Genomic DNA, 27,922 nt, shown 5'->3' on the forward strand with positions numbered 1-27,922 from the left:
ACATTCAATGTATAGAAACAACAGCACACAGGCTAATATGCGACACATCCCTGATATCTGTGTTTGAGCCCCCACCTCATTCTATCTTCAGATTACATAGCAAAAATTTGCTGACATATACCTTTTATATGCATGTATTTTTGGCTGAAAGTAATTGATACTTTTAGGTTTCATTACAAATGTGCCCTTCAGTACTTTTGTCTTGTTCTTTATATTACTGGCTGCAGAATGTGTTAACTGAGAATCAATCAGTGAGCTTGTTCTCACAGGAGAATTTATAACTTTTTTTTTTCTGGGATTCTCTCAGCCGGAATAAAACACTTTGATAAGTTGCAAATTTTTCTGCAAGTCGAGTTTTTACGCAAAAATGTTGCCACTTTTGGCGTTTTCAATACAGTTTTGCTCAGTTCTGACAAAATTGGTCCGGCGGGGATGGAACGGGAATGTGACACCACAGCTGATTTAGGACATGATGAGCTGTGGGGTGCCTTATTCCAGAAACCTTACTCCAGTTTCTAACTGGAGTAAAACTTGTGGTGAGATGTAGGGAGGCGCTCACCACTTAGCAGAGGCACCTGACTCATTAAGAGGCGTGCACTTCTTAACGAATCAGGACTCCAACACGCCCCTCATGAGGACCCGCTTTGTTCATGTTGGACTTGATGAATTGAGGCCAAAGATTTTTGTGCAAAAACTGGCAACTTAGAGATATTGTCTTCTCACATCATATCAATATGACAACAAGACGACACTTTTGTATTTTTCTAGCCTACCGGCTAGAACCCTCAGGCAATGATGTGATTACGTCACGTTATATATCAGTCCTCAGAATTTCTTATCACCTGCAGATCCCACAACTGTAGTTTCCAGAACCCCCCGTGCAGTAGTCAGAGAAAGCTTCCCCATCCTTGCAGTCACAGTGACATACAGGCTCTACATCCACATTTATCTCTTCACTGAATCCCAGCACCCTGAGCTTGAAGCTCTGCACTCCATCCTGGCAAATCTTCTCATCCATCCATAATGTCACATTAAAATCCACCTGAGAAAACAAATCAGAGCAAAGTTTATTGAGAATGTCTCACCCTTCCATCTGAGATACTTACTATCTCATCCAAAGAACCAAGAACTGATCGTGTGAAATGCATGTCATGATGTTCACGATAGTAATAAACTATTATTTAAGGGATCGTCCACCACTGGGCGACATTTTTTTTTTTACTTCAATACCACTATCAGTGTTCATTTCATCTGTAGGAAACACTCCACTATCCATTTATAACTACTTGTGGAAAAAAAAACTAAAGGGGGCAAACGCCCAATATTGTCCACTACAGGCATCAGTAGAAGTGGTTTTGGAAATGGGAGGCATCAGAAAAAGTCGCTAAACATGGGCAGGAGAAAGGTGGATGATTTCGGCTTGTAGTTAACCACGAGTTAGTGGTGAGGCATATACACAAACTTTATATATATGTTTCCATACCATTTGGTTAATTTTGACCCCTGAGCACAGACCATATGGCTGCCCCTTCTTTGTAGTGTCAGGACAGTTGGAAGAATAAGAGATGTGAATTCCTTTTGGTAAATTCACATGTTCCAAGTTCACTGTGGATGACAAATTCTGGAAAGATAGACAGAATTCAGCTATAAATTTTCACATTTCAAAAATTGATTTACTTTCTTGAAATATACAATATTACAGGTTATCGGGTACTAAATTCTGTGATGGGACATTGATCCAGGGAACTAGTCTGATTGCCATATGTGGAGCCGAGAAGGAGTTTTTGCCCTAATATGGGGCAATTAGCTTCTGGATCATGGGGTTTTCCCTTCCTCTGGATCAACATGTTATTCTATAGATCAGATGAAAGAAAAGAAAAGGCTATACCTCAGTGAATCAACAGACTCATTCACTATTAAATTGTATCCAAATAGTATAATATATAATATCAAATCACCTCTTCAACCCAGGTGATTTTCCGTTTTTTTTTTGTTTTCGTTTTTTCCTCCCCTTCTTTCAAAAGCCATCATTTTTTTATTTTTCAGTAAATATAGCCATAGGAGGGCTTGTTTTTTTTTGCGAGACGAGTTGTACTTTTGAATGATATCATTCATTTTATTATGTGATGTGCCTGAAAGCGGGAAAAAAATCCCAAGCGCAGTGAAATTGCAAAAAAAAGTGCAAGTAAACAATAGTTTTTGAGGTTTTTCATTTACCATGTTCAGTATATGGTAAAACTCACCTGACAATATGATTTACCAGGCCAGTATGAGTACGATGAGTACGCTAATCCCAAACACGTATAGCTTTTTTTTTTTTTTTAAGTGTTGAAAAAAAAAATTGGAAACTTGTAAGAAAACATTTTTTTTTCTTTCATTTTTCGGGATTCATCGTTTTCATTTTTGGGGATATAAGGCTGCGTGAAAGCTTATTTTTTGCACCCTGAATTGACGTTTTTACTGATACATAAATCAAGGGAGCCAAGTCTGGCACAGACGGGTCTGGCTTTTAAAGGGTTGCTTTTTAAGGGGCTAAAAATGAAATATGCCAGAAGTGACCAGAAGGTACAGATAACTATCTACTATTGGTACTTAGATTCTCTTTTTGATTCACACTTAACATTCATTATGGTTACATATGCCCTTACTGTTTTGGCTCCACTAATCCTCACTCTCCTTCGCTATCCCCAAACCCCAGCACCCTCTAACCAAATCAACATCTCTCCTACCTCCCCACCTAACCTCATCTACAGACCTGCTCCTCAACCTCAGATCGATCCTACCAAAACATAAAACAAGCCGGATACTCTCCTTTTCCCACCTGCTCTCCCTCTCTCTACTTCTCCTCACTGCTGGCGATATATCTCCCAATCCTGGACCCCCACAGCTTGCACCTTCCACCAATTCCCCCACCTATCGCATCAAACCAACTGCAAACTACCACAACCTCTCTTACACAAAACCGGTCCTCCTGACTCCCACCCCGCTGCTCCCTCTCTCTGGAGCACTCTGGAATGCACGCTCTGTCTGTAACAAGCTCCATTTTGTCCACGACCTCTTTACCTCTCGTCATCTCTCCTTCCTGGGCATCACGGAGACATGGCTGACACCCTCTGACACTGCCTCCCCTGCTGCACTGTGTTACGGCGGCCTCCACTTCAACCACACTCCTCGTCCTGGTAACAGACATGGTGGAGGAGTGGGTCTTCTCCTCTCTAACAACTGCACCTTTAGACCTACTCCTCCTCTTCCTTCTCTTAATCTCCCTTCTTTTGAAGTCCACTCTGTCCGCATTTACTCTCCCTCCAACCTCCAAGTGGCTGTCATATACCGACCCCCGGGCCCGATCACTGCCTTTATCGACCAATTCTCCACCTGGCTTCTTTACTTTCTGTCTGCTGACATTCCCACAATAATCATGGGCAATTTCAACATCCCCACTGACACTCGCCAGTCAGCAGCATCCAAACTCTTGTCGCTTACGTCATCCTTTGGACTTACTCAGTGGACCTCCTCAGCCACACACACACACAGACACACACTAGATCTTATATTCACCCGACTCTGCTCCATATCTAACCTCACAACCTCCCCCCTAACCCTATCTGACCACCATCTACTCACATTCTCATCCCTGTCCTCCTCACCTGTCACCCATGTGTGGCAACTAGCACACCCCCGCAGAAACCTTGCACATCTAGACACTCCCACACTCTCTGACTCTGTTCTACCACTGACATCCATATCCTCACTCTATGACACAGACAGAGCCACCGCTTTCTACAATGCCACTCTCGCATCAGCTATTGACTCGGTCGCCCCTCTTGTACATGGCAGAGCGCGACGAGTCAACAGGCAACCCAGGCACAACAACCTCACTAAACAGCTTCAAAAAGTGTCAAGGGTTGCGAAGCGGCGTTGGAAGAAAACACATACTCAAGTTGACTTCACTGCATTCAAACAAGCAACACTCACATTCAAATCAGCACTTGTAGCACCCCGAGGACTCGGCTGCTACAGGGGTAGTGCACCTCGAGCCAGAGGTGTGGTATTCCACTCCCGGGTAAGGATGGAGTGTGGGACTGAGCTCAGCTAGCTGCATGCACTACATTCATCCCATTTCCGGGGGACAGATCAATGGTACTCCCACTAGGTGAATGTGCAGGTACGACAGTGTCTGTCCCTGGCTGGAGTGGGAGGGGGGGTGGAACATCCCAGTAGTGTAGGGGCAGATAGGGGAGGGGCTCTGGGCATAGAGATAGGAGCCCATTGGGTACTAGTCACCTGGGCTCACACATAGAGGGAGTATATATGGTGGGCACCATCTTAGGACAGAGTCAGTCAGTCAGTCAGTCAGTCTGAGGAGGGCTGACGGGGAGCTGTGGCTCCGGCTGGGCCCAGCTCCAGGGCCAAGCCTGCAGTGGAGAGAGAGGAGGAAGAAAGGCCCAGAGACGCAGAGCCAGAGGGAACCCTGAGATCCCACAAGTTACCGGGTGAAGGGTTGGCGGAAACGGGTACCGGAACCCAAACTGGTGGAGGCTAATGATCCTCAGCCAGGAACCGGAGGTCGTGGTCAAGTTTTGCCACGACCCTCACCATATCCACCAGGAAGGCACACCACGAGTAGGGTCAGGAAAGCCAGAGAAGGTTTAACCACCAAGAGGCCCGAGGGAGCTGGACAAAGGTGGATCCCTGGTGGGGACGGCCAGCAGAAACAGAGAGAGAGGGGAGCTCAGGACCACGCTCCGGAACTGCCTGGGGGTTAGCCGAGTCCCGCACCTGGTGAACGCAGTACGGCTCGGGTGGTCACTCCCGGCCGAAGTGACTGAAGTACCATCTGTGAGTAAAAACCCTGAAACTGCACCATACGTTTCTGACTCTCCTTGCTGCACCATCACAACCCCCATCATCTACACCTGCTGCCCTGAGGCCATACCCCTCCCGTTGGGGGTTATACCATCCCCGCTGCACCATCCTTCCACCGGCCTCAGCGGTCTGCCCTGCAGCGGCAGCTCCAAAGCTGCATTCAACGGGTGGCGTAGTCATCCAACATCTACTGCTAATAGACTCGCCACTTAGTTTGACTCCCTGGGCACGGACCGGGTCACCGCCACGAGACTACTACCCCCATCTGATCCGGCTCCGGGTAAGCCCCCGTGCGCGCGATGCCGCATGACACAGAAGGCCCAGGGGCGCGTCAACTTTGGCGTAGTCGGCAGGATCACGTGCCCGCCACCACCGGGTACTGCGTGCCTGAAGAAAAGTTTATCTGTACCGTAAGAAGAAGTCTCCCGCCGGTTCCGGAGGGTCCCCGCCATCGGATGCCATCTCGGATCGTTTCCCGCCGTTTGCCCGCCATCTGCAGTCTTTTCCCGCCATCCACAGAGTTTCCCGCCATTGGGAGACGGTTCCCGCCATCTGAGAAGATTTCCCGCCCTGGCAGATCGGACGCCATTATGGGCGTGCCAGAGGGTGGCAAGAGACTACCTCCCATCGTGGGCCTGGTCCCAGAAGAGCGCCAAAAGCAAAGACCGCCCCCACCAGCAGAGACTGCAATGATAGAGATGTCCATCAGCGTGGGGGGACTGCCCCTGGAACTGACAATCACCAAGTTGCCCCGGGACCACCCTCAGTGTGGGCGGATCAAGAACAAAAGAGTGAGGATGGGTGCAGCCTGGAGGAGTCTGGAGAGTTCGCACCCGGAGATGGAGGGAGAGTCAGGCAGCACCGACCCTGTGGTCAGGAGCCTGCTGCAGGCCGCCACCCCAGAAGGCCTGGTGGAGATTCTGGCACAGCTCCCCAAAGATCGGGAGCATGCACGGACCGCGCTGGAGGGCCTGGCTCGGAAGATGGCCCGAGTACAGCGAGAAGTACTAGCTGAGTGGAGCAGAGAGATGGCCCTGCAGGCTGGAACCCGCCAGCAAAGGACACCACCCGCAACGAGGAGCACGCCTGCCCCTGAAGCCGGTGCGGAAGGGATGAAGGCCGGAGACGACGCCGTGGAAGGAGCTGAAGAGACGGAGGCAGGTAAAGGGGACGTTACTACCCCAAGCCCAGCAACCGTAAGCCTGCCCCAGCTCCCCGTCGCAGAGCCCGAAATCCCACCGACCGTGCCCGTTGCTGCACCGCCACCGCTCCAGACTAGGCCTCAAGCAGGAGCCGCGGCCAAGCCCCCTGTGACGTCACGCGCCTCAACCCCGAGCGCGGCCAAGCAGGAGACGCCACCGGCCTGGTCGCAAGGTCGAGTACCCCCGGGCGCCACCGTCTCCGCAGTGCCCTTCACCTTTAAGGTGCCACCGGCCTGGTCACAAGGCCTGGTGAATCCGGGCGCCGCTGCCATCACTGCGCCCTCAACCCTCAAAGTCCTGCCCTTGGGTGAAGACCTGTTCGCCCAGCATGCTTGCCCGGATGGGCAGCCCTTTGAGTGGCCACCGGAGTACTACCATCCCCGACTCCGGAAGGAAGGGCCCCTGTGTGAGCCCCTGATCCCGGCTCCGGCACCCGCCAAGATCACCCCACTCCCGTTGGAGGAGGCGCAGTTTGCATGGGACCCCACTGGAGAAAACCTCATCGGCTTCACCCAAGAGACCCGGGCGGCCGCAGCCGAGCGTGCGGAGTGCTGCCGGCAACAACTGGAGGTCTTCGACAGGGAGCGGCGAGAGAGGCGGGTCCGCGAGGAGCGGCTGCAAGTTCAGAGTGCGGAGCAGAAAAGCCGGACCCGGCGAGACCGCCGTGCGGCCCACGGTCCCCGCGCCACCGGGACCGTAATCAAGTTCCAACTGGAGCACGGTTGGGGCTTTATCCGGGATCACCGAACCCCCGGCGACGTCTTTGTCACCCGCAGGGATGTCGAGTCTCATCTGCCGGAGGGACATCGCGGACGTGACCTTTACCTGGGTGACGAGGTCACTTTCACCCGGCACCAGTGTGCCAAAGGACCGTACGCCCTTCATGTACACCGGTTGACGGAGGAAGAGCTGCGGTATGAGGAGAATCAAGAGGACCCGGACGGGTTTGAAGATTACCCTCAGGAAGGAGCAGGAGGACGCCGTTACTGAAGTACGGTAAAGTGGAACTGTACATAGTTACCCGTAAGGTACTTGTCATGCTGCTAGAGTAAAGTGAGTTCCCCGTTGGGACAAGTGTGAACTGTTACCTACGTCCCCTATCCTTAAACAGGCTGAGGACTGTGAGCAGCCATTCCCCTATTCCCACTGACCGAGGACTGAGAGCGGTCGTTCTTTCCCTTTACCTGGCCGAGGACTGAGAGCGGCCATACCCTGTATATAGTTGCGCTTTCTAAAGCGCCCCCTACCGGTTTTAAAGAAAAACTGTTTTTCTACAAGTGACTGTTGCACTTTACCTGGTCACAAGTTGCACGGTGGCCAGGGATCAAGAATGTTTCTTATGAAAAAGTTTTTATTATGCTAAAAGAGTTAATGATATTTTATAAATGTGTGTGTTCGTAATGTTTTATACTTGTAACGTTAAAAGAGAAAAGTACCTCCCATAAAGGGATGAGTGAAAGTTAAAATATCTTATATGTAAGTGCACTTTTAAAATTTTTTGTATGTTTGTATGTTTTGCTCTTTTACAGCCCGAGGACGTGCTGTGGTTTACCAGGGGGGAATGTAGCACCCCGAGGACTCGGCTGCTACAGGGGTAGTGCACCTCGAGCCAGAGGTGTGGTATTCCACTCCCGGGTAAGGATGGAGTGTGGGACTGAGCTCAGCTAGCTGCATGCACTACACTCATCCCATTTCCGGGGGACAGATCAATGGTACTCCCACTAGGTGAATGTGCAGGTACGACAGTGTCTGTCCCTGGCTGGAGTGGGAGGGGGGGTGGAACATCCCAGTAGTGTAGGGGCAGATAGGGGAGGGGCTCTGGGCATAGAGATAGGAGCCCATTGGGTGCTAGTCACCTGGGCTCACACATAGAGGGAGTATATATGGTGGGCACCATCTTAGGACAGAGTCAGTCAGTCAGTCAGTCAGTCTGAGGAGGGCTGACGGGGAGCTGTGGCTCCGGCTGGGCCCAGCTCCAGGGCCAAGCCTGCAGTGGAGAGAGAGGAGGAAGAAAGGCCCAGAGACGCAGAGCCAGAGGGAACCCTGAGATCCCACAAGTTACCGGGTGAAGGGTTGGCGGAAACGGGTACCGGAACCCAAACTGGTGGAGGCTAATGATCCTCAGCCAGGAACCGGAGGTCGTGGTCAAGTTTTGCCACGACCCTCACCATATCCACCAGGAAGGCACACCACGAGTAGGGTCAGGAAAGCCAGAGAAGGTTTAACCACCAAGAGGCCCGAGGGAGCCGGACAAAGGTGGATCCCTGGTGGGGACGGCCAGCAGAAAGAGAGAGAGAGGGGAGCTCAGGACCACGCTCCGGAACTGCCTGGGGGTTAGCCGAGTCCCGCACCTGGTGAACGCAGTACGGCTCGGGTGGTAACTCCCGGCCGAAGTGACTGAAGTACCATCTGTGAGTAAAAACCCTGAAACTGCACCATACGTTTCTGACTCTCCTTGCTGCAACATCACAACCCCCATCATCTACACCTGCTGCCCTGAGGCCATACCCCTCCCGTTGGGGGTTATACCATCCCCGCTGCACCATCCTTCCACCGGCCTCAGCGGTCTGCCCTGCAGCGGCAGCTCCAAAGCTGCATTCAACGGGTGGCGTAGTCATCCAACATCTACTGCTAATAGACTCGCCACTTAGTTTGACTCCCTGGCCACGGACCGGGTCACCGCCACGAGACTACTACCCCCATCTGATCCGGCTCCGGGTAAGCCCCCGTGCGCGCGATGCCGCACGACACAGAAGGCCCAGGGGCGCGTCACACTCACCTCTGCTAAACATGCCTACTTCACAACCCTCATATCCTCCCTATCCTACAACCCCAAACAGCTATTCAACACTTTTAACTCTCCTCCGCCCTCCACTGCCCCCTCCGACCTCCGTCATTTCTGCTGAGGAGTTTGCCACACACTTAAAAAACAAGATTGACCAAACACGGCAAGTCTTTACTGTCCGACCACAACAACCTCATTGTTTTCCACACCATTTCCCTACCCCCATAACCTCCCTTCCCAACATCACGGAAAGAGACCTAACTCGTCTCCTCTCCAAATCACACCTCACCACATGTGCACTCGACCCCATCCCATCTCACCTCCTCCCCAACCTCACCCCCACACTCATTCCATCCCTAACCCATCTCTTCAACCTATTACTATCTTCTGGTACTTTCCCCGCTGCCTTCAAAAATGCCACAATCACGCCCAACCTCAAAAAGCCATCCTTCGACCCAATCGCCTTGTCCAGCGATCGCCCCATATCGCTGGTCCCATTTGCCTCCAAACTCCTTGATCAACACGTTCACGCTGAACTTTCCTCCCACTTTTCATCTAACTCTCTCTTCGACAACCGACAATCTGGCTTCCACCCCCACCATTCCACCGAAACTGCCCTTACCAAAATCACCAATGACTTATATACAGCCAAAGCTAACAGACAATTCTCTGTACTCCTTCTTCTTGACCTGTCCTCTGCTTTCGATACAATTGACCACTACCTCCTACTACAGATCCTCTCTTCCTTTGGCTTCAAAGACCTTGCCCTATCTTGGATCTCCTCATACCTTTCTAACCCCACATTTAGCGTCTCTCACTCCCACACTACCTCCTCACCCCCCCCCTCTCTGTTGGAGTCCCTCAGGGCTCTGTCCTAGGACCCCTACTCTTCTCAATCTATACCCTTGGCCTGTGACAGCTCATAAAATCCTATGGCTTCCAGTACCATCTGTACGCTGATGACACCCAGATCTAACTCTCTGGCCCAGATGTCACCTCTCTGTTGTCCAGAATCCCAGCATGTCTAGCAGCCATATCCTCCTTCTCCTCTCGCTACCTCAAGCTCAATGTGGACAAAACTGAACTCATTATCTTTCCCCCATCTCGCATATCTTTCCCACCTGATCTTTCTATCACAATAAATGACATCACTCTTTCCGCTGTACCGACAATCCGCTGCCTCGGAGTAACCCTTGACTCTGCCCTGTCCTTCAAACCCCACATCCAAGATCTCGCCACCTCCTGTGGCCTCCAGCTCACAAATATTTTCAGAATCCGTCCTTTCCTCAACCCTCAATCTACTAAACTGCTTATGCATGCCCTCATCATCTCCCGCCTCGACTACTGCAACATCTTCCTCTGTGGCCTACCTGCTAACACTGTCGCACCCCTCCAGTCCATCCTCAACTCCGCTGCACGACTTGTTCTATCTCGCCTCGCTACTCCTCTGCTACCCCCCTTTGCAAATCCCTTCACTGGCTCCCATTTCTCCAGCGTATCCAGTTCAAACTACTAACACTGACCTACAAAGCCATCCATAACCTCTCTCCTCTGTACATCTCTGAACTAATCTCCCGATATATTACCTCACATAACCTCCTGTCCTCCCAAGACCTCCTTCTCCCCTCCACACTTATTCGTTCCTCACGCAGTCGCCCCCAAGATTTCTCCCGAATATCCCCCATCCTATGGAATTCTGTGCCTCAACATGTCCGATTATCCACCACTCCTGGATCCTTCAGACGGAACCTGAAAACCCATCTCTTCAAACAAGCTTACAGCCTGCCATGACCTTGCTTGCTGCCACCTCAACAACACCGGAGCTACTGCAACCCCCCAACCTACTGTCTCCTTGCCCATTCCTGTAGAATGTAAGCCCGCAAGGGCAGGGTCCTCTTCCCTCCATACCGTTCAATCGTTGTTAGTTTGTTTACTGTAAGTGATATCTGTATTTGGTATGTAACCCCTTATGTACAGCGCCATGGAATCAATGGCGCTATATAAATTATCAATAATAATAATACTATTTTGGGGTAGATACAATGTTTTGATTGCCTCTTATTGCATTTTATTAAAAAAAAACATAATTCTGTTGTTGTTTTTTTTTCCTTTTACACCATGTATGGATTAATTTATTTTATATTTTGATTGACTGAGCATTTATGAAGTTTTTATTTTTTTTTAGATTTTTAAAACCTTTTTTCCCACTTTTTACTGTATTCAATAGTCCCCTTAGGGGACTTGAAGCTGTGATCGTGCATGAGCTCTGCTATGTATAGAAAAAAATCGCGGTCCCCTATGAACACCAGCCACGGGCTGCCTTTCACAGGAGGATCGTAATGACAACCACGTGATTTACCACAACGTAATTTTTGTGAAAGACGTGATTTTTCACCCGTGGCTGTTAAAAGCACATGATGGCTGATCAAATCAGCCATCATATGAGGGGAAAGATGCGGGCTCGCACGCTGAGCCTGCATCAAAGGCAGGAACATGACTTTTGACGTACATGTACATCAAAAGTCGTGAAGGGGTTAATAGACAATAAAATGACAGATAGACAGATCAGTATATCAAAAATTAGACCTATAAAAGCGAAAAAAATGCCAACCATAAAGTCCATAAATTAGATATAAAAAGGGTTAAAAAGTATGTAACCTTTAGTTAGTGTCAAGGACAGTAAAAAAGTGGGTGAAAAAGTTTCACTATATACGCACTTTTTACTGTCTTTGATTGTAAATAAATGTTAACCCTATTTTATTTATGGACTTCATGGTCGGCATATTTTTCACTCTTATAGGTGTAAATGTTAATTCTATAGGTAGAACTCCATGGATTTATGTCTACCTTCAACCTTAAAAATGTATGAAACTATGAATACTCACATTATATGCTTGAGAAATTAGATTAACCACATTGCTGGAATCTGCCTTTAATTCACCCACTGCAGATTTAGGAATGAGCTCACTTAGCCCCTTGAAAAAAAAAACAGTACATTTATTTAGTAAATCACACCATATTTTAATGTAATGAATATTATATATGTATGTATGAAGAGCAGCCTAGCAGTACAGATCACCATCTATAGCTCCACATATATATGTACGCAAAGTTTGTCACTACTGTGTTATGATTAAACTTCTGCACTTTTACAGGAAAAATGTCGCCAGAGTGGGGAACTTTCTCCCTTGTTTGAATGGAGCAGCAGTGACTGACGCGACATTCATTCTCTATAGGACTGTCAGAGATAGTATTCAGCTGTCTTCACCAGTCCCAGAGAGAATGAATGCAGCTTCTAGTGCACTGTTGAGGTCTCAGTGGTCGGACCCCCACCGATATACAGTACAGACAAAAAGTTTGGACACACCTTCTCATTTAAAGATTTTTCTGTATTTTCATGACTATGAAAATTGTACATTCACACTGAAGGCATCAAAACTATGAATTAACACTTGTGGAATTATATACTTAACAAAAAAGTGTGAAACAACTGAAAATATGTCTTATATTCTAGGTTCTTCAAAGTAGCCACCTTTTGCTTTGATGACTGCTTTGCACACTCTTGGCATTCTCTTGATGAGCTTCAAGAGGTAGTCACCGGAAATGGTCTTCCAACAATCTTGAAGGAGTTCCCAGAGATGCTTAGCACTTGTTGGCCCTTTTGCCTTCACTCTGCGGTCCAGCTCACCCCAAACCATCTCGATTGGGTTCAGGTCTGGTGACTGTGGAGGCCAGGTCATCTGGCGTAGCACCCCATCACTCTCCTTCTTGGTCAAATAGCCCTTACACAGCCTTTAGGTGTGTTTGGGGTCATTGTCCTGTTGAAAAATAAATGATGGTCCAACTAAACGCAAACCGGATGGAATAGCATGCCACTGCAAGATGCTGTGGTAGCCATGTTGGTTCAGTATGCCTTCAATTTTGAATAAATCCCCAACAGTGTCACCAGCAAAGCACCCCCACACCATCACACCTCCTCCTCCATGCTTCACGGTGGGAACCAGGCATGTAGAGTCCATCCGTTCACCTTTTCTGCGTCGCACAAAGACACGGTGGTTGGAACCAAAGATCTCAAATTTGGACTCATCAGACCAAAGCACAGATTTCCACTGGTCTAATGTCCATTCCTTGTGTTCTTTTGCCCAAACAAGTCTCTTCTGCTTGTTGCCTGTCCTTAGCAGTGGTTTCCTAGCAGCTATTTTACCATGAAGGCCTGCTGCACAAAGTCTCCTCTTAACAGTTGTTGAAGAGATGTGTCTGCTGCTAGAACTCTGTGTGACACTGACTTGGTCTCTAATCTGAGCTGCTGTTAACCTGCGATTTCTGAGGCTGGTGACTCGGATAAACTTATCCTCAGAAGCAGAGGTGACTCTTGGTCTTCCTTTCCTGGGGCGCTCCTCATGTGAGCCAGTTTCTTTGTAGCGCTTGATGGTTTTTGCAACTGCACTTGGGGACACATTCAAAGTTTGCCCAATTTTTCGGACCGACTGACCTTCATTTCTTAAAGTAATGATGGCCACTCGTTTTTCTTTACTTAGCTGCTTTTTTCTTGCCATAATTCATATTCTGACAGTCTATTCAGTAGGACTATCAGCTGTGTATCCACCTGACTTCTGCACAACACAACTGATGGTCCCAACCCCATTTATAAGGCAAGAAATCCCACTTACTAAACCTGACAGGGCACACCTGTGAAGTGAAAACCATTTCCGGTGACTACCTCTTGAAGCTCATCAAGAGAATGCCAAGAGTGTGCAAAGCAGTCATCAAAGCAAAAGGTGGCTACTTTGAAGAACCTAGAATATAAGACATATTTTCAGTTGTTTCACACTTTTTTGTTAAGTATATAAGTCCACATTTGTTAATTCATAGTTTTGATGCCTTCAGTGTGAATGTACAATTTTCAAAGTCATGAAAATACAGAAAAATCTTTAAATGAGAAGGTGTGTCCAAACTTTTGGTCTGTACTGTAGAAGTAATCACTTATCTTTTAAGTGGAAATATTTAATACATTTTTGTACTCAGCTTCCAACGGTGCCAAATTTGTTGAAACTGTTCCAAATTTTCTGAAGTATTTTGCCAAATTTGGGCATGTCCCAGTCTGAAAAGTGGTGGGGCTTACATAAACCTTGCCCAAAGGTGGACATGTCCATTTTGTTTGGTCATACCTGAGGCAGTCCTTTGGGGTGAAACTTAAATGTTGCTATTTTATCAGATGTTGGTAAGTATTAGATTGTCAAACTGGTGTGATCTACAGAATATATTAGGCCCTACTTATAACGCTGTTGACCTCCATTACTCCTCCCCTGACTACCTCAACCGGAAAGTCTCAGTGACAGTGAAGCTCATTTTCTCTTCCTACATAGAAGTCTTTGTGGTACACACCTGATATGTGGAGAGGACATTACTTGTGACAGCAAATATAGGCTGTATATTGGCTGCGGTAAGGACCTGGGAGAGATGTCCCACTGATGGGTAATCCTGTGCAAAAATAGAATATTTCTTCAATACAGAGACTGTAGTTGTCACATTGAGGGCCAGAAATGTAACTTTTATCATTACTCACAAACATATTACTGTGGTGATACTCTCCATTGTCATTTAGGTGACAGCGCCCATCAGTAGGGATGTAGATACCAGCTAATTTACCATCCCCCGCCATGTGAAAGACATCATCAGATGCAAAAACCAACAGCCGAGTAACATTCCTCCAGCCGATGTGATCCTGCAATAGAGATTTAATACTTAGAGAAAACGATCTGGACAACCTAGTAGAGTATTGTAACAGGATTATCTAAATACAGCTAACATTATATACCTCACGTCCTCATATACCAAGGGTCACTCTGTCATGGTGGCTGTAATATTACTTTTCATTACCTATAAGTCTGCTCTATTTAACCATTCCTTCCGCATAAGACAGAGGCCCATAACTTGGTAAACTACAAAATGATGGTGTTCAGTACAGATTGCAGAGCAACAGAGTATTTTTTCGCACACTCAATATCTCTCACTATGGTGCAGTACCCTGTGTTTCTTCCTGGTCAGATAAAGATTCAACTTAGTCTTCCAGGACTGGTTTGACGTGTCAATAGCCTACTCCACATTAGCTAACTCTTCTTTTTAAACTGGTACAGCATCGGGTCCTTCTCGATTAAGGACCCCGGAACAGGAATAATAAAGTCCAGCACATCACCAACAGTCCATTGCTGAGGGTGCACAAACCTACCACCATGCTGTTGCCCTTGATCCAGCAGAAAAAGGGCGCAAGAAAAATAAAAGTTCAGCCTACTTAGCTATCAGGCACGGTCCATCCAATTCTTCTCAGACCCAGCACACACCGGCCTTTACACGGCCACGAGGGTATAACGACTCACTAACCCTTAACAAAGCTCTTCTGCCTTAACTAGAGCTCTTCTGAGACCCGACTGGTCTCCAGCCTTTATGGTAAGGGGTAAACCAGAACTTGCCCACTTTACAACAACATAGCCACCAGCCAACAGGAACTATGGCTGTACACAGAAGAGATGGCTCCTCTTTTCCTCCACTAATAAAGTGTGACCTGTGACCAAATGTCTAACAGGATTGAACATTTTGCAAACATAGCTTTGTAATTGTGATAGGTAGCAGGTCACAATGTGACCCTATAGACAATTATTAGATCCAGTGTCAGAATGGACAATGTGATCCTCAAGTCAAGTAATATATGGAACCATGTGACCCCTGGCCTTCTTCAAAAACTTCTAGGAAAAAACTTGTTTTTGGTGAAAAAACGCAGGTATAGCAGCATGTGAAGCACAAATGATTTTCCAAAATGTAAACTATAATGTTTTGGTCTCCTCACATGAGAATGGTGGTAAGTATTAGTAGAGTTTAGTTAAATTAGTGATATGTGCAAAAGTAAACAATGCCTGACCAACTCAATGTCTTTCCAATGTGTAAAAGTAAACAATGCCTGACCTACTCAATGCCCTACCAATGTGTGATAGTAAACAATGCCTGACCAACTCAATGCTCTAGCAATGTGTGAAAGTAAACAATACCTTACCAACTGAATCTCTACCATTGTATTAAGTAAACAATGATCAACCATTTCAACTTCCTCCTGCTGTTATTACATAATTTTTTTTATGGTTTCATGTACGTCGTGCCATCGGTGGCATAATATCTTGACTTGTTCATAGTTGCAAGGTAGAAGCAAAGCTGATCTTTGGTATCCTGAAAAACGTAGCAAAAATGCAGCAAGAAAAGCAGCAAAAAAGGTGGCAAAACCTGGGTTTTGGCTGCAGCTTTTTTATTGCCAAGAGATCAGGTTTTGGTTGCAGAAAAAAAGCAGCAAAAAAAGGAATGTGTGAACATAGCCTAACAGTTTCACTGTAAATAATTGGGTAAAAAAATTGTTAGATGGTACTTAGTATGTTTTCATGATAACAGATTCAAAGTATCTGAGATCTGAATATCTTGTGTTCTTACTGTGCACACGGCCGCCTGTAGTATGGCATCAAATCCCCCCTCGGGTGTGTCCAGGTTGCCTGAGATATTCTCCGCGCTGACTCGTTGTTGGAATAAGGTGAGGTTTGAGGTTAAAGACAAGACATGCCGGTAGCTGAAGGGCGGCTGACAGCGCTCGGTACGAGATGGACAAGGATTCTGCATCTGCCATTTCATCGTGTTTACAAATGGTAACACTGTCTTGTCCACAAACGAGCCGAAACCTGTACAGAGAATGCGTCAGATATACATCCACTGCTGCAACACACAGGCTGCTTATTACATCATCACTGGTCAGTACTGAGGACATCATCTATAGCCGTTCTGATCATCAAGACCTATGACATTTTCGAGCTAAAAAGTCGCAAAGCCAGTTAAAGACCTAAAAATAAAGACAATTTTGAGCTTTGAGCATACTCCATGAATCGCGCACGCCAGTTTGACGAATTTGGATAAAAAAAAATGTTAACAAAATCCACTATTGGTTTTCATTGAAAGATTTGCACCATTTGGCTTTTACAAGGTGTCTGTTTCTCAGCACATTCAACTTTGAGGTAGATCTCTGGTCATCAATCAGCTGAGAGGAGCTCAGATTAAAACAGATAAGAGAGTTGCACACCCATTCTCAACATATTCTGTAATAGACAATGCAACACAGACGTGATAAAACGAAAATGGTGCAAAATTTGTAATGAAACCCAATTGCAAAAATGATTTTTAGCCTCATATACATGCATTTAAGTAAAAAATAACCCCTTTAAAGAGGATGTGTCAGTTCTCTTAATATGTCTATTTTAACGTATACATGCTGTATATTCTCATTAAAAGAAATCTGTGAGTCCCCTGACTTCCCCAAAATCTACTATATCAGATGCATAAGAATCTCTTTATCTGATAAGGTGTTTGATGTAGATTACTAATGCTGCAATCTTTGAAGAATGTCTTTTATAGCTTTTATATTGCAGCATTGCATATACCTATGAGGCAGGACTCATCCAATATTGGTCTCTCGTCCCCCAGACTTCTCTCAGGGCAAGCTTGACAGCCTGCCCAGTGGTCCTACTATAGTATTGTATAAGTATTGTATGCAGGCTATCATTCACACTCATGGAGGTATGACTAAAATATCTGGGGCAGGACTAGTCCAGCATATTAGTCCTGCCTCATTAGCATATGTGAAGCTGTAAGATAAATGTACATTCTTCAAGATTGCAGCATTAGTAATACTAATTAGTCTGAATACTTATGACCATGTGATATTTCAGTTTTTCTTTTTAAATAAATTTGCAAAAATTTCTACATTTGTTTTTTTCAGTCAAGATGGGGTACAGAGTGTACTTTAATGAGAAAAAAATGAACTTTTTAGAATTTACCAAATGGCTGCAATGAAACAAAGAGTGAAAAATTTAAAGGGGTCTGAATACTTTCCGTACCCACTGTATGCACAATTCTTTCCATCACACTTAAAAATCCATTTATTAGCTGTAAAATAACCTTGTTTCACATGAAATCCTAATAGTAGATTCTCTGCTGTAGCAGATTAATAATAGATTTTATCCTTCGAGAGTCAAATGTTGACTAAATTTGAGATTCAGAGAAGTATCGAAATTCCATGGGAATTTCAGGGACACAATCTTTTGCCACTCTCAATAAAGACACTCTCGAAACAGCAGTAATTAGCTAAGAAACAGCATGGTTCTTAAATGAAAAATTAGGAAAAAAGACATATATATATATATATATTTTCATATTAATTGCTATGTTAGCTCTTTGTATCTCTTTTAATGGCTATATTATCACCTGGACCATACCAATGCGTACAGACTTGGTGACTTTGTGAAGCACCTCCTGAATGTCACTTCCTAATTTCTTAACATTCTCCAAATCATCCTTCATAGAATAGGACAAGTCCATCAGGTAATAGAGATCAATAGGGTACCCTTCTGCACGCTTAAACCTGACTTGAAAGGTTCTCTTCTCTCCTGAAATTACAATAGTAATAATGAGACACTAACAGTCCAAATACTCTTATGAAAAATATCATCAGAAAACAATAATTACATTATTGTGTCTGTCCATTTAAAAAAATAATTATGAAATATTGCACTAGTTACATTGGCCACTAGATGGCAACAGATATCCCCAGATATTTATAAAAGCTTATTGCTTTACAACATACAGTAAAACTAATATTATCACGTCATTATTAATAAGACAACATGAAAGGTTTCTAGTACTGGAAATGTATGTTCATGAATTTCCTACAAGATGTGAATATTTTACAACACAAAATATATCGAAACTCTTTCCAATAGATAATCTGCAATAGTAATCATTATCTCACAAGGAATAAAGCATGTCCATAGTTGCATTGCATAAAGAATGTATATACCGTGCATAAAATATATTTTTCTCAGATACAGATATTCTTCACAAAACGCTGCTAGAAATCCCCTGTAAATTGTAGATTAATCTGTTTTATATTCCATTTATTCCAGTGTCAGAGAAGGAGATAAGAGGACCCCCGTGCAAGAACAGTATATGGCCCCCTCTTTCTGTAAGTGGCCCCCTTACCTCTTGGGCCTGTGTGCAGCTGCACAGGTTGCACCAATGGTATGTCCGCCCCTGATTTATTCATATATACAGTAACCAGTGCATAGCCAACAAGAAATGTATATTATGTGCATCTCACCAAGTCGCAGTTTGACAGAGACCTTCTGTGGAGCTAGTTGTGTGACAGTGTCTTCATCAGCGTTGTCACTCAAGGGCTCGTCCTTAAGGAACAGAACAAGCCCTTTGGGTTCTATCACGTGTTCTTCATCACATCCGCGCTGGAGGAGCTCTAGACGGGTAGCACATCGAGAACCTTCTGACTCGCCTCCTTCTGTGAAATTCTGCAAAATCAACAAAACTTTATTAATTACATTTTAAATGTTATCAGGTGATTACTGAAAGAGAAAATAGATCTATATGTGTCCATGTTGTGAGCTCGTAGACTCATAGTAAATTTACTCTCTTTTTAATTAGGTTAATTAAAATGTGAAAATTGTCATTACTACAAGTTCTGCTTGGGAGGTTTGGACACAAGCCCCGACAGGGCCACCGAATGGGTGCTTGAACGCCATGCAAAAGCACCTTTAAAGGGTCATGGATAATGCCCTTCCACCCTCTCATTTTCCCTTATTTTCTAATGGCAGATTTTGCATACACTCTTTATTTTCCAGCCTCTAGAATTCCGTTCAGTCTACACCTCCAATGTCTTCCACATTCAGAACCTTTAGCTGTATCTTGAAAACTCATCTGTTCAGGAAAACCTACAGCCTACAATAACCCCACTGCTAACTCACCTAAACCCTTTTCAGATGCACAATATATATATACACACCGGTATATATATAATATATATTATATATATATATATATTATTTTTTTTCTACTGCTTACCCAAAATTTTATTGACAAATACTGTGGCCAATAATATTTCATATGATAATTGTGCAATACTGCTATAAAGTGTTTAGACAAAACTGATTATATAGCCTCTACTTCCATTTAGTGCCATAATAATACTGCCATAAATAATATGCAGTATCCAAATGTTCCCTAATGTTAGCACTCATATAATGCTGCAATTCAGTTCCCACATAATACCAACATGCATCACTTAAAGGGGTTGGCCACTACTTATTTAGTGATGGCTTATCCTTCGGATAGGCCATCGATCAGGTGCGGAAGTTTTCAGATGCTGGTGGAACAAAGCAGCCCCTTCATTGCTATAGTGGACGTGGTCAGGTACTGAAGATCCACTCCCTATTCAAATAAATATGAGTTGGATCTGTAATACCCAGTCACGGCCACTATAGTTTGGATGGAGCTACTGTATTCCAACAGCATCCAAGAACTTATGGCCTCTGTAACTGCTGATTTGCGGGGGTGCTAGGTGTTGCACCCCCACTGATTAGATATCGATGGCCTATCTCAAGAATGGGCCATCAGTAAAAAGTAGTGGTCACCTCCCCCTTAATAAATCTGTAGAATTATTGGGGTAACTTGCCAGTCTGTTTGCCTACTGCAGTGTATAGAAATATTAAATATTTTCTACATCTCTCCACCATGGCTGTCCAAACCATAGATCCTGGTAAGAAATGGGAGTCTTGGGCAATTGCCCAGTTTGTTGCTTAAAAAATTAACCCGAACAGAGGTCAAATATCTGCAATCTCTTTTGCAGAGACTTTTTAGTTTTTAAGCTTTTAGTATATAATTCTAGATTAGACCACAGCAATAATGTAAAGTACTCCACATAGACACGTGTACAGTACACAGGGCACTGACTTTACAGCTCTCCATGGTTTTCTCACCCATGATGTACAAAGAAGAAGGAAATGTAAGCTTCCGATATGAAAACCTCAAGACTGTGAAGTTTAATGAAGCAGGCACTGGCAGACAGAAATATGTCTCCTGTACCAGAAACTTTGATGCCAAGTAGTCTGTTCGTTTTGTGGTTTATTATTTTGACTCAGAAACTCCATTCAGACATTTCTCAAACAAGGGAAATACTAATCGATGATATGTTGGTAGCGCTCAACTCTTCTACAAAAACACCATACGGGAGCAGCATGGTTTAGATTGTAATGCCCTAATGTCCCAAAGCCTCATGGGCGCAGTCCAAAAAAAGACCAAAACTGCGTCTCGATAGCGTACTAATCTCTATGATTCATCAGTTTCTGATTATTCCCTGATTCTCTAAGTGTCACGCATACATAAAATCATCTAGTGTTGCTTGCCAACCATTAAGATTTACAATACATAGATTCAGTCAATTCATTCTGAATTGTGTTTCAGAATATGGGACATGTGGACTGTGATTGCTGTGATGAGACTGATTGGTCGTGAGGGGCGTTAGTGCTGAAATCAGTGGAAAGTTGATGGTCAGAGTTTTGGTGATACTTTGCATTGAGCTTCAAGGGTATTTACATTTGTAGCATGACCTTAAAAATAACATGACCTGCACATTCTAGTGTTGTCTCATGTGATGTTACCCCACTGTTTTTAATAGGCACACAGCACGAAAATTGTTAATTTCCTTGCACACTTTGTGTGCTACCACAATGTCTAGAATGAAGTAGCTGTGTGGATATTTTCTAAACATTTGCCATAATGATAAATCAATTATGTCAAAACCGATTCTAAAGTTTTATGCACATGACAATATATCGGATCCATGTACGTGCAGCAGTATGGTGGAGCGGTGGTCTTCAGTGAATACAGAAAGGGGCTGGAGATGTACGGAGTTAAGGGAAAGCCCCTCATGACCGGGATTGGCTGGGAGGGATAATGTGAACAATGCAGGGAAACTGCTGGGAAGAGGGGAGAAAAGGTGAGGGGGAGGGGGTATTTAAGAAAGAAAGTTCTGGAAAAGTGTCCATATTAAACTGCTGGGTGTGTAAAATTAACCACCCACCCTCCCTGGGGACCAGAATTTTTTTTTAGGAGTGAGCAGTGCGTTATATAAATGTCAGTACATGCTGTTGTGGTTATATATATTGTAAAAAAAAATTAGTTTTCTTTTTGTGTTTGTTTTAAATTTGTCACAGGGGTTACGGGGGGAGGGGTGGGTTGGGGGTCCTTGGAGTTGGTATTGGTGGTGGAAGGAATTATTGGATAGTTCACTTCCAGGTTACTATGGAAAGGGGGGGATCTGGCTTTTTATTAGCTCTGGACGGGGTTTTTACCCTGGGAGCTGGTGGATGGAGAACTATCATACACTGTGGTAGTATGGTGCCCTCAAGCTGGGGTGCATGGCTGAGGGTAAATTGGTTAGACAGCGTAAGATCTCATTTTTATCTTTAAGGACCTCCCTCCCCACCTTTTTTCTTTCAAGCTTACATGGTCGCTATTTTAATTAATGTTGTAATGTTTTAATAAATGACCGCTGTGGCCAAAATTTTCTAAAGAACAAAGGTGTCAGCCTGTTAAATGGGGGGGGGGAGACATGGTGGGGAAAAAGGAAAAAACCGAGTCGGCCATACCCTGTCAAGATTTTTACATTATTGAGATAATAGAAGACATTTGGTGCTCATAAATTCTACGAAGAACTGTAACTGTCGTTCCATGAGAACTTGCAGCAGAATGTCTGTCTGTCTCCAGCTCATCCCTTCTCAATAGAATTTTAAAAACACCAACTGCCATCTCCTATCTCAGTAATTGAAAATCTGTCTTCATTGAACACAGATTTTATGGCTTTTAACCATGAACTGAGAGTGAAAGATAAGTCCATGAGGAGATAGAATCACATTTCTTTGAAACTTCACAAAGTTTTTTTTTTTTTCATGCAAACTGTTGTACAGATACTGAGGGATGACAGCACGGGCTCACACCAAGCGCCGGCGCGATCAAATGCGGGTATCAGCTCTATATGAGAGTTGACAGCCTGCCGCAATGACCACGATCGGTGCTAACACCGATTGCGGGCATTTAACCCCTCTGATGCTGCAGTCAATAGTGACAGCGAAATCAATGGACATCGCAGAGGGTGCTGATGGTCTCCAGGGTGACCCCAGGCTAAAGACTGATTTCTAAGTCCACCTTTTAATGGTAATATTATGAAATGTTGTAAATAGTTGGAGGGTCTTAGTTACGTTGTTTTTCTGTGTTTTCTCCTGTTACCCTTGTGAAACTGAAAAATTTGGGGCTAAAGCTACATTTCTGTGGGAAAAATGTAATTTCTTTATTTTTACTGTGGCGCCCCTGAGGGTTCAGTCGCCACAGAGGTACTGCACCTCACCCAGAGGTGTGGCATCTCCTTCTCTCAGGTAAGGATGGAGTACTGCCCGGGACCCCAACACCCGCATTCAACACTACACTACTCCAGGCCGGCTGGAAGGGCAAGATGCACTTCTTCTGCTGCCCTGTCCCTGGGTGGAGTGAGGGGAACCAAAGAGAGGGGGAACCAGTAGTGGGTGTGGGTAGAGGACGTAGAACAGGGGAGCACTTAGAGAATAGATATATAAAGAGAAGCCATCTTGGTTAGTCAGTGCAGTAAGTAAGTGAGCAGCAAGAGGAGAGGAGGGGAGCAGAGTCTCTTCAGGAGCTCTGCTCCAGAGTGGGGCATAGTGAGAGAGGCCCAGGAGGAGTGGGAGCAAGGGAGGAATGCTCCAGGAACAGAAGGGATCCCAGGGGGTACGGTGAGTGCAGGACGGCACCCGTACGCCCGAATCTGCCAGGCGTCAGAGGGATCAGGCCGCAGGAAGTGAACCGGTCCCTGGACCAGCCGTGTTACTCCAGGTCTCGGCTGGAAAACCGGAGGCTTCTGCACTTCCATGGTGCAGTTGCCACAACCTCACCCTAGCCGCCGTGAAGGGCACCAAGTAGGCCGGGGAACTCCAGGTTGCCCAGAGGGATCTCAGAGTACCCGATCGGGACTGTGTGTGGGGGAGCGCAGGGCAGGAGGGAGAAGACCCAGAACGGGAAGTCGGTCAAGGAAGGAACATAAAGAAAAGGGGTCCCGTTAAGTGCTTCTAATATACCTCAAGGAGTGCTGAACCCCTGCCTGGCAAACGCAGTGCGACGCGGGAGTCTGACACCTGGACAGTGTACCCGAGAAACCTAAAAAGAACTGTGAGTAAACTCGGATGACTGCACTCCACTGTCTCTGTCAGGTATTTCCACCATGCTACCGCACCTGCACTACAACGCGCAGCATCACCATCTGCATCTACACTGCCCTGGAGCTGTGCTCTGCCTGTGGAGAGCCGCACCAACCCAGCTCCCCTAACACCTGCTCCAGAGGTCTGCAGCAGCGCCGGTACCCATTACCGGAAACCACAGGTGGCGTCACGAGACAAATTGTTATCAAACCCCCTTTTAAAGAGTGACCCCAGGGTACGGGCCCGGGAGCCGACTGCCGTGACATCCCATAGAAGGTCAAGGCCGGGTACCGAGTCTCCCCCATATCCCCCTGGGCGAGTCAGCTCGGCTCAGCATTATAAAATTCTGTGAAGAACTTGCGGATTCAAGGTGCTCAGCACACCTCTAGTTATATTCCTTGAGGGGTATAGTTTCCAAAATGGGGTCACTTGTGGTGGGTTTCCACTGTTTAGGCGTATCAAGGGCTCTGCAAATGCAACATGGTGTCCACAGACCATTCCATCAAAGTCTGCGCTCAAAACCGTCACTCCTTTATTTCGGAGCTCGGCAGTGTGCCAGGCATTTCCCACCACTAAGGCTATGTGCCCACGATGCAGAAATGCTGCATATTTTTTACACTTCTCACTGGCAGGAAAAACGCATGCGTTTTTTACATGCGTTTTTCCCGCTAGGTAGAAGCATTTGTCAAGCGTTTTTGCATGCATTTCTGCATGTGGGTTATCAAGCGCTTTTCCAAGAAATTTTAGCATCACTTGGAAAGTGCTTGACAACTTGTTTACACGATATAAATCCATGCAACCGGTATGGATTTATAGTAGTGTGACCAAGTTAGTTAAAAAAAAAGAATAAAATGGTAAAAAATAAAAAAATAAAGTTTATACTCACCTTCCGGTGTCCTCCCGGTGTTCGTCCGGTGTCTTGCACTGCTCGCGGTGGTGTGAAGGACCTGCGGTGACGTCATTGAGCAATGTGATGAGTCACATGACTCAGTGACGTCATGGCAGGTCCTTCACAACAGCGCAAGCATTGCAATAGACCGGACGGAGCAGACAAAACATCGAGAGGACACCGGAAGGTAAGTATAAACTTTATTTTTTATTTTAAATTCTTTTTTTTCACAGTTTCTATGGTACCCAGGTCTGGATGAGAGTCTCCTCTCCTCCAGACTTGGGTACCATCCGCACATAGAAACGCATAATATCCGTGTGTACAAATGTACTGGCACGGATATTATGCGTTTCAATGCAAGTCAATGGTGGCGATTACGCTGTGTGTCCGCAAAATTAATGGACAAGCAGCATGGGCATTGACGGGCATAATGCTGCGGAAAAATCCGCAGCATGGGCATTGACATTGCGGCTTGTCACAGGGGACCATGGGGGGCGGATTACAAAGCGTTTCCCAAGCGTTTACGCTGTGGAAATTCCGCAGCATATACGCTTGTAAAACGCTACGTGGGCACATACCCTAATTGTGTCTCAGCGTATGCAGGAGAAATTGCACAAAAAAATTGGTGTCCATTTTCTTCTGCTAGTGTTGTGAAAATGTAAAATTTGGGGTTAAAGCAATATTTTTGTGGTAAAAATATTAACTTTCATTTTTTTGGTTCAACATTACCAAATTCTGTGAAGCACCAGTGGGTTCAAGATGCTCACCACATCTCTAGACAAATTCCTTGAGAGGTGTAGTTTCCAAAATGGGGGTTTTTTGGAAATGGGGGGTTTTGTGGTGGGTTTCCACTGTCTAGGTACCTCAGGGTCTCTGCAAATGCAACATGGCGTCCGCTATCTGTTCCAGCCAATTTTGTGCTTCAAAAGTCAAATGGTTCTCCTTCCCTTCTGAGCCCTGCCTTGCGCCCAAACAGTAGTTTTCCACCACATATGGGGTATAGGCGTTTTCAAAAGAAATTGCACAACTAATTTTGGGGTTCATTTTTTCCTGTTACCCTTGTCAAAATGAAAAATTTGGCGCTAAAGCAGCATCTTTGTGGGCAAGTTTAATATTTTAATTTTTTCCTTCCAAATTGCTTTAATTCTTGTGAAGCACGTCAAGGGTTAATAAACTTGTTGAATGTGGTTAGAGTACTTTGAGGGGTGAAGTTTTTAAAATGTTATGCTTATATTCGGTGACATAAAAAAAAACGATTTTGTAAATTTTGTTGGAAAAATTAGAAATTGCTGATAAACTTTTAACACTTCTAACTTCCTAACAAAAAAAAATGATGCTGATGTAAAGTAGACATGTGGGAAATGCTATTTATTAACTATTTTGTGTGACATAAATCTGGTTTAAGGGCATAAAAATTAAAAGTTTAAAAATTGCGAAATTTTCAAACTTTTCGCCAAATTTCCGATATTTTCACATATAAATGCAAAAAATATCGACCTCAATTTACCACTATCATAAAGTACAATGTGTCATGAAAAAATAATCTCAGAATCACTGTGATATGCCGAAGCGTTCCAGAGTTATTACCACATAAAGTGACGCTGGTCAGAATTGTAAAATCTGGCCTGCTCAGGAAGGTGAAAACAGGCTGTAGGGGTGAAGGGGTTAAGGGCTTCTTTGGGCCCATACAGAACAGACTTTACATGCACAAACTCTGAGGTTGTTTCCTAAGAACTTGTGACTGTTGCATGCTATATTATAGAGGTATTTTCTAACAGAAGTAAACATATGTATTGCATAAAGGAACCATTGTTAATAATAAAAGTGGCCTTATATCAGTGCTGGAGAGTTTAATCAGTTGAGGAATGTGTTAATTTTCTGCCCTGATTTTCATACCATGAAGTTATATGACATAAGATATACTAACAGCATGTTTCACTCATATCACCCTGCACAGCGGCTGCAGATCGTCACAAAGTCCATGGTATGACATAGTAAAAGGTAAGATACTCGTGAGCAGCAATTCTTGCTCTTATATTTTAATATATTATGGTGGATTATACAAGTATTCATGCAATACCGGGTTGTTACTACCTGGTAGGTAATTGGAGGCACTAACCTTAGCCGAGCACCACACACAGCTAGGATGGGACTTGATGCAGTCGGAGCAGGACAAAGTGTGTTTACAGAGGTCTGTAAGAGGAAAAGACATCGGATTTACAATAATCAGCACCTATTACACCATTCTGCATATTAATAACCTATATTTCATGTCTAGACGGTCATATACATTATTATATAGCGTGCAAATTCTCAAACCTGGTTTAGACTGATTTAGGCCAAATTGAGACGTTTATGAAACATGAAGAATGAACAAATAAAGTAGCACACTGTAACACTGAGTATATAGATGTGAAATATGAAATATGAATAGCATAACTGCTGTAAAAAATAGAAATAAATGAAAAATTTTTTGAAATTTTTTTCTATTTTTTACAGCAGTTATGCTATTCATATTTCATATTTCACATCTATATACTCAGTGTTACAGTGTGCTACTTTATTTGTTCATTATATATGGAGGTAGCTGCTCTTAGTAAGCACCTGTTCACACCTAGTTTTTGTAGTGGAAGTGCCGTCATTCTCTTTGTTTATGAAACATGGTCCAAGTACGAACACTAATGTCCGGACTTGCCGCAGGTCTCCTGACGTGAACTCGAAGGCATTTATTAGTCTGTGAGTTTGAGTCAGACGATCCGCGAGCGGTCAGTACTTGAACCTTCTTTTATAGAGATCTGAGTTCTGCCTTAAAAGGTTTTTGCCATGTAACCTAAGAGCCTCATGAAGTAGGGACAGAGACACTGATTCCAGCAATGTATTCTTGAGTTTACTGGGTTCAACAGTTGTGATAGAGTCAGTTTTCTCTGCTGCAGATCTAGCAGAGCTCAGTTGTTGAGCAAGTCATCTGATCAGCAAGTCTCTCTTTTTGTTCTGCGTCCTATTTCTTCCACTGATGGTGCCCTGGATCTACCGCTTGGGACCC

The 27,922-nt window shown here is 44.9% G+C and overlaps 1 protein-coding gene across 3 annotated transcripts in view; it reads right to left on the bottom strand.

The window, feature by feature from the left end:
- The window catches only part of ITGB7 (integrin subunit beta 7), a 129,888-nt gene that overhangs the window by 24,126 nt on the left and 77,840 nt on the right, over positions 1-27,922 (bottom strand). For all 3 annotated transcript variants that reach the window (XM_073669955.1, XM_073669950.1, XM_073669948.1), the window contains 9 exons: positions 26,999-27,072; positions 19,037-19,238; positions 18,156-18,326; positions 16,327-16,568; positions 14,420-14,578; positions 14,239-14,334; positions 11,739-11,828; positions 1,484-1,621; positions 843-1,042 (listed from right to left, as the gene is read on the bottom strand). In XM_073669955.1, the coding sequence (XP_073526056.1) occupies positions 843-1,042; positions 1,484-1,621; positions 11,739-11,828; positions 14,239-14,334; positions 14,420-14,578; positions 16,327-16,568; positions 18,156-18,326; positions 19,037-19,238; positions 26,999-27,072 (1,372 nt within the window). The remainder of the gene's footprint in view (positions 1-842; positions 1,043-1,483; positions 1,622-11,738; positions 11,829-14,238; positions 14,335-14,419; positions 14,579-16,326; positions 16,569-18,155; positions 18,327-19,036; positions 19,239-26,998; positions 27,073-27,922) is intronic.

The sequence above is a fragment of the Phyllobates terribilis genome, unplaced genomic scaffold (assembly GCF_046119375.1).
Source record: "Phyllobates terribilis strain yellow unplaced genomic scaffold, ASM4611937v1 Scaffold_2__4_contigs__length_985480577, whole genome shotgun sequence".
Taxonomy (NCBI): domain Eukaryota; kingdom Metazoa; phylum Chordata; class Amphibia; order Anura; family Dendrobatidae; genus Phyllobates; species Phyllobates terribilis.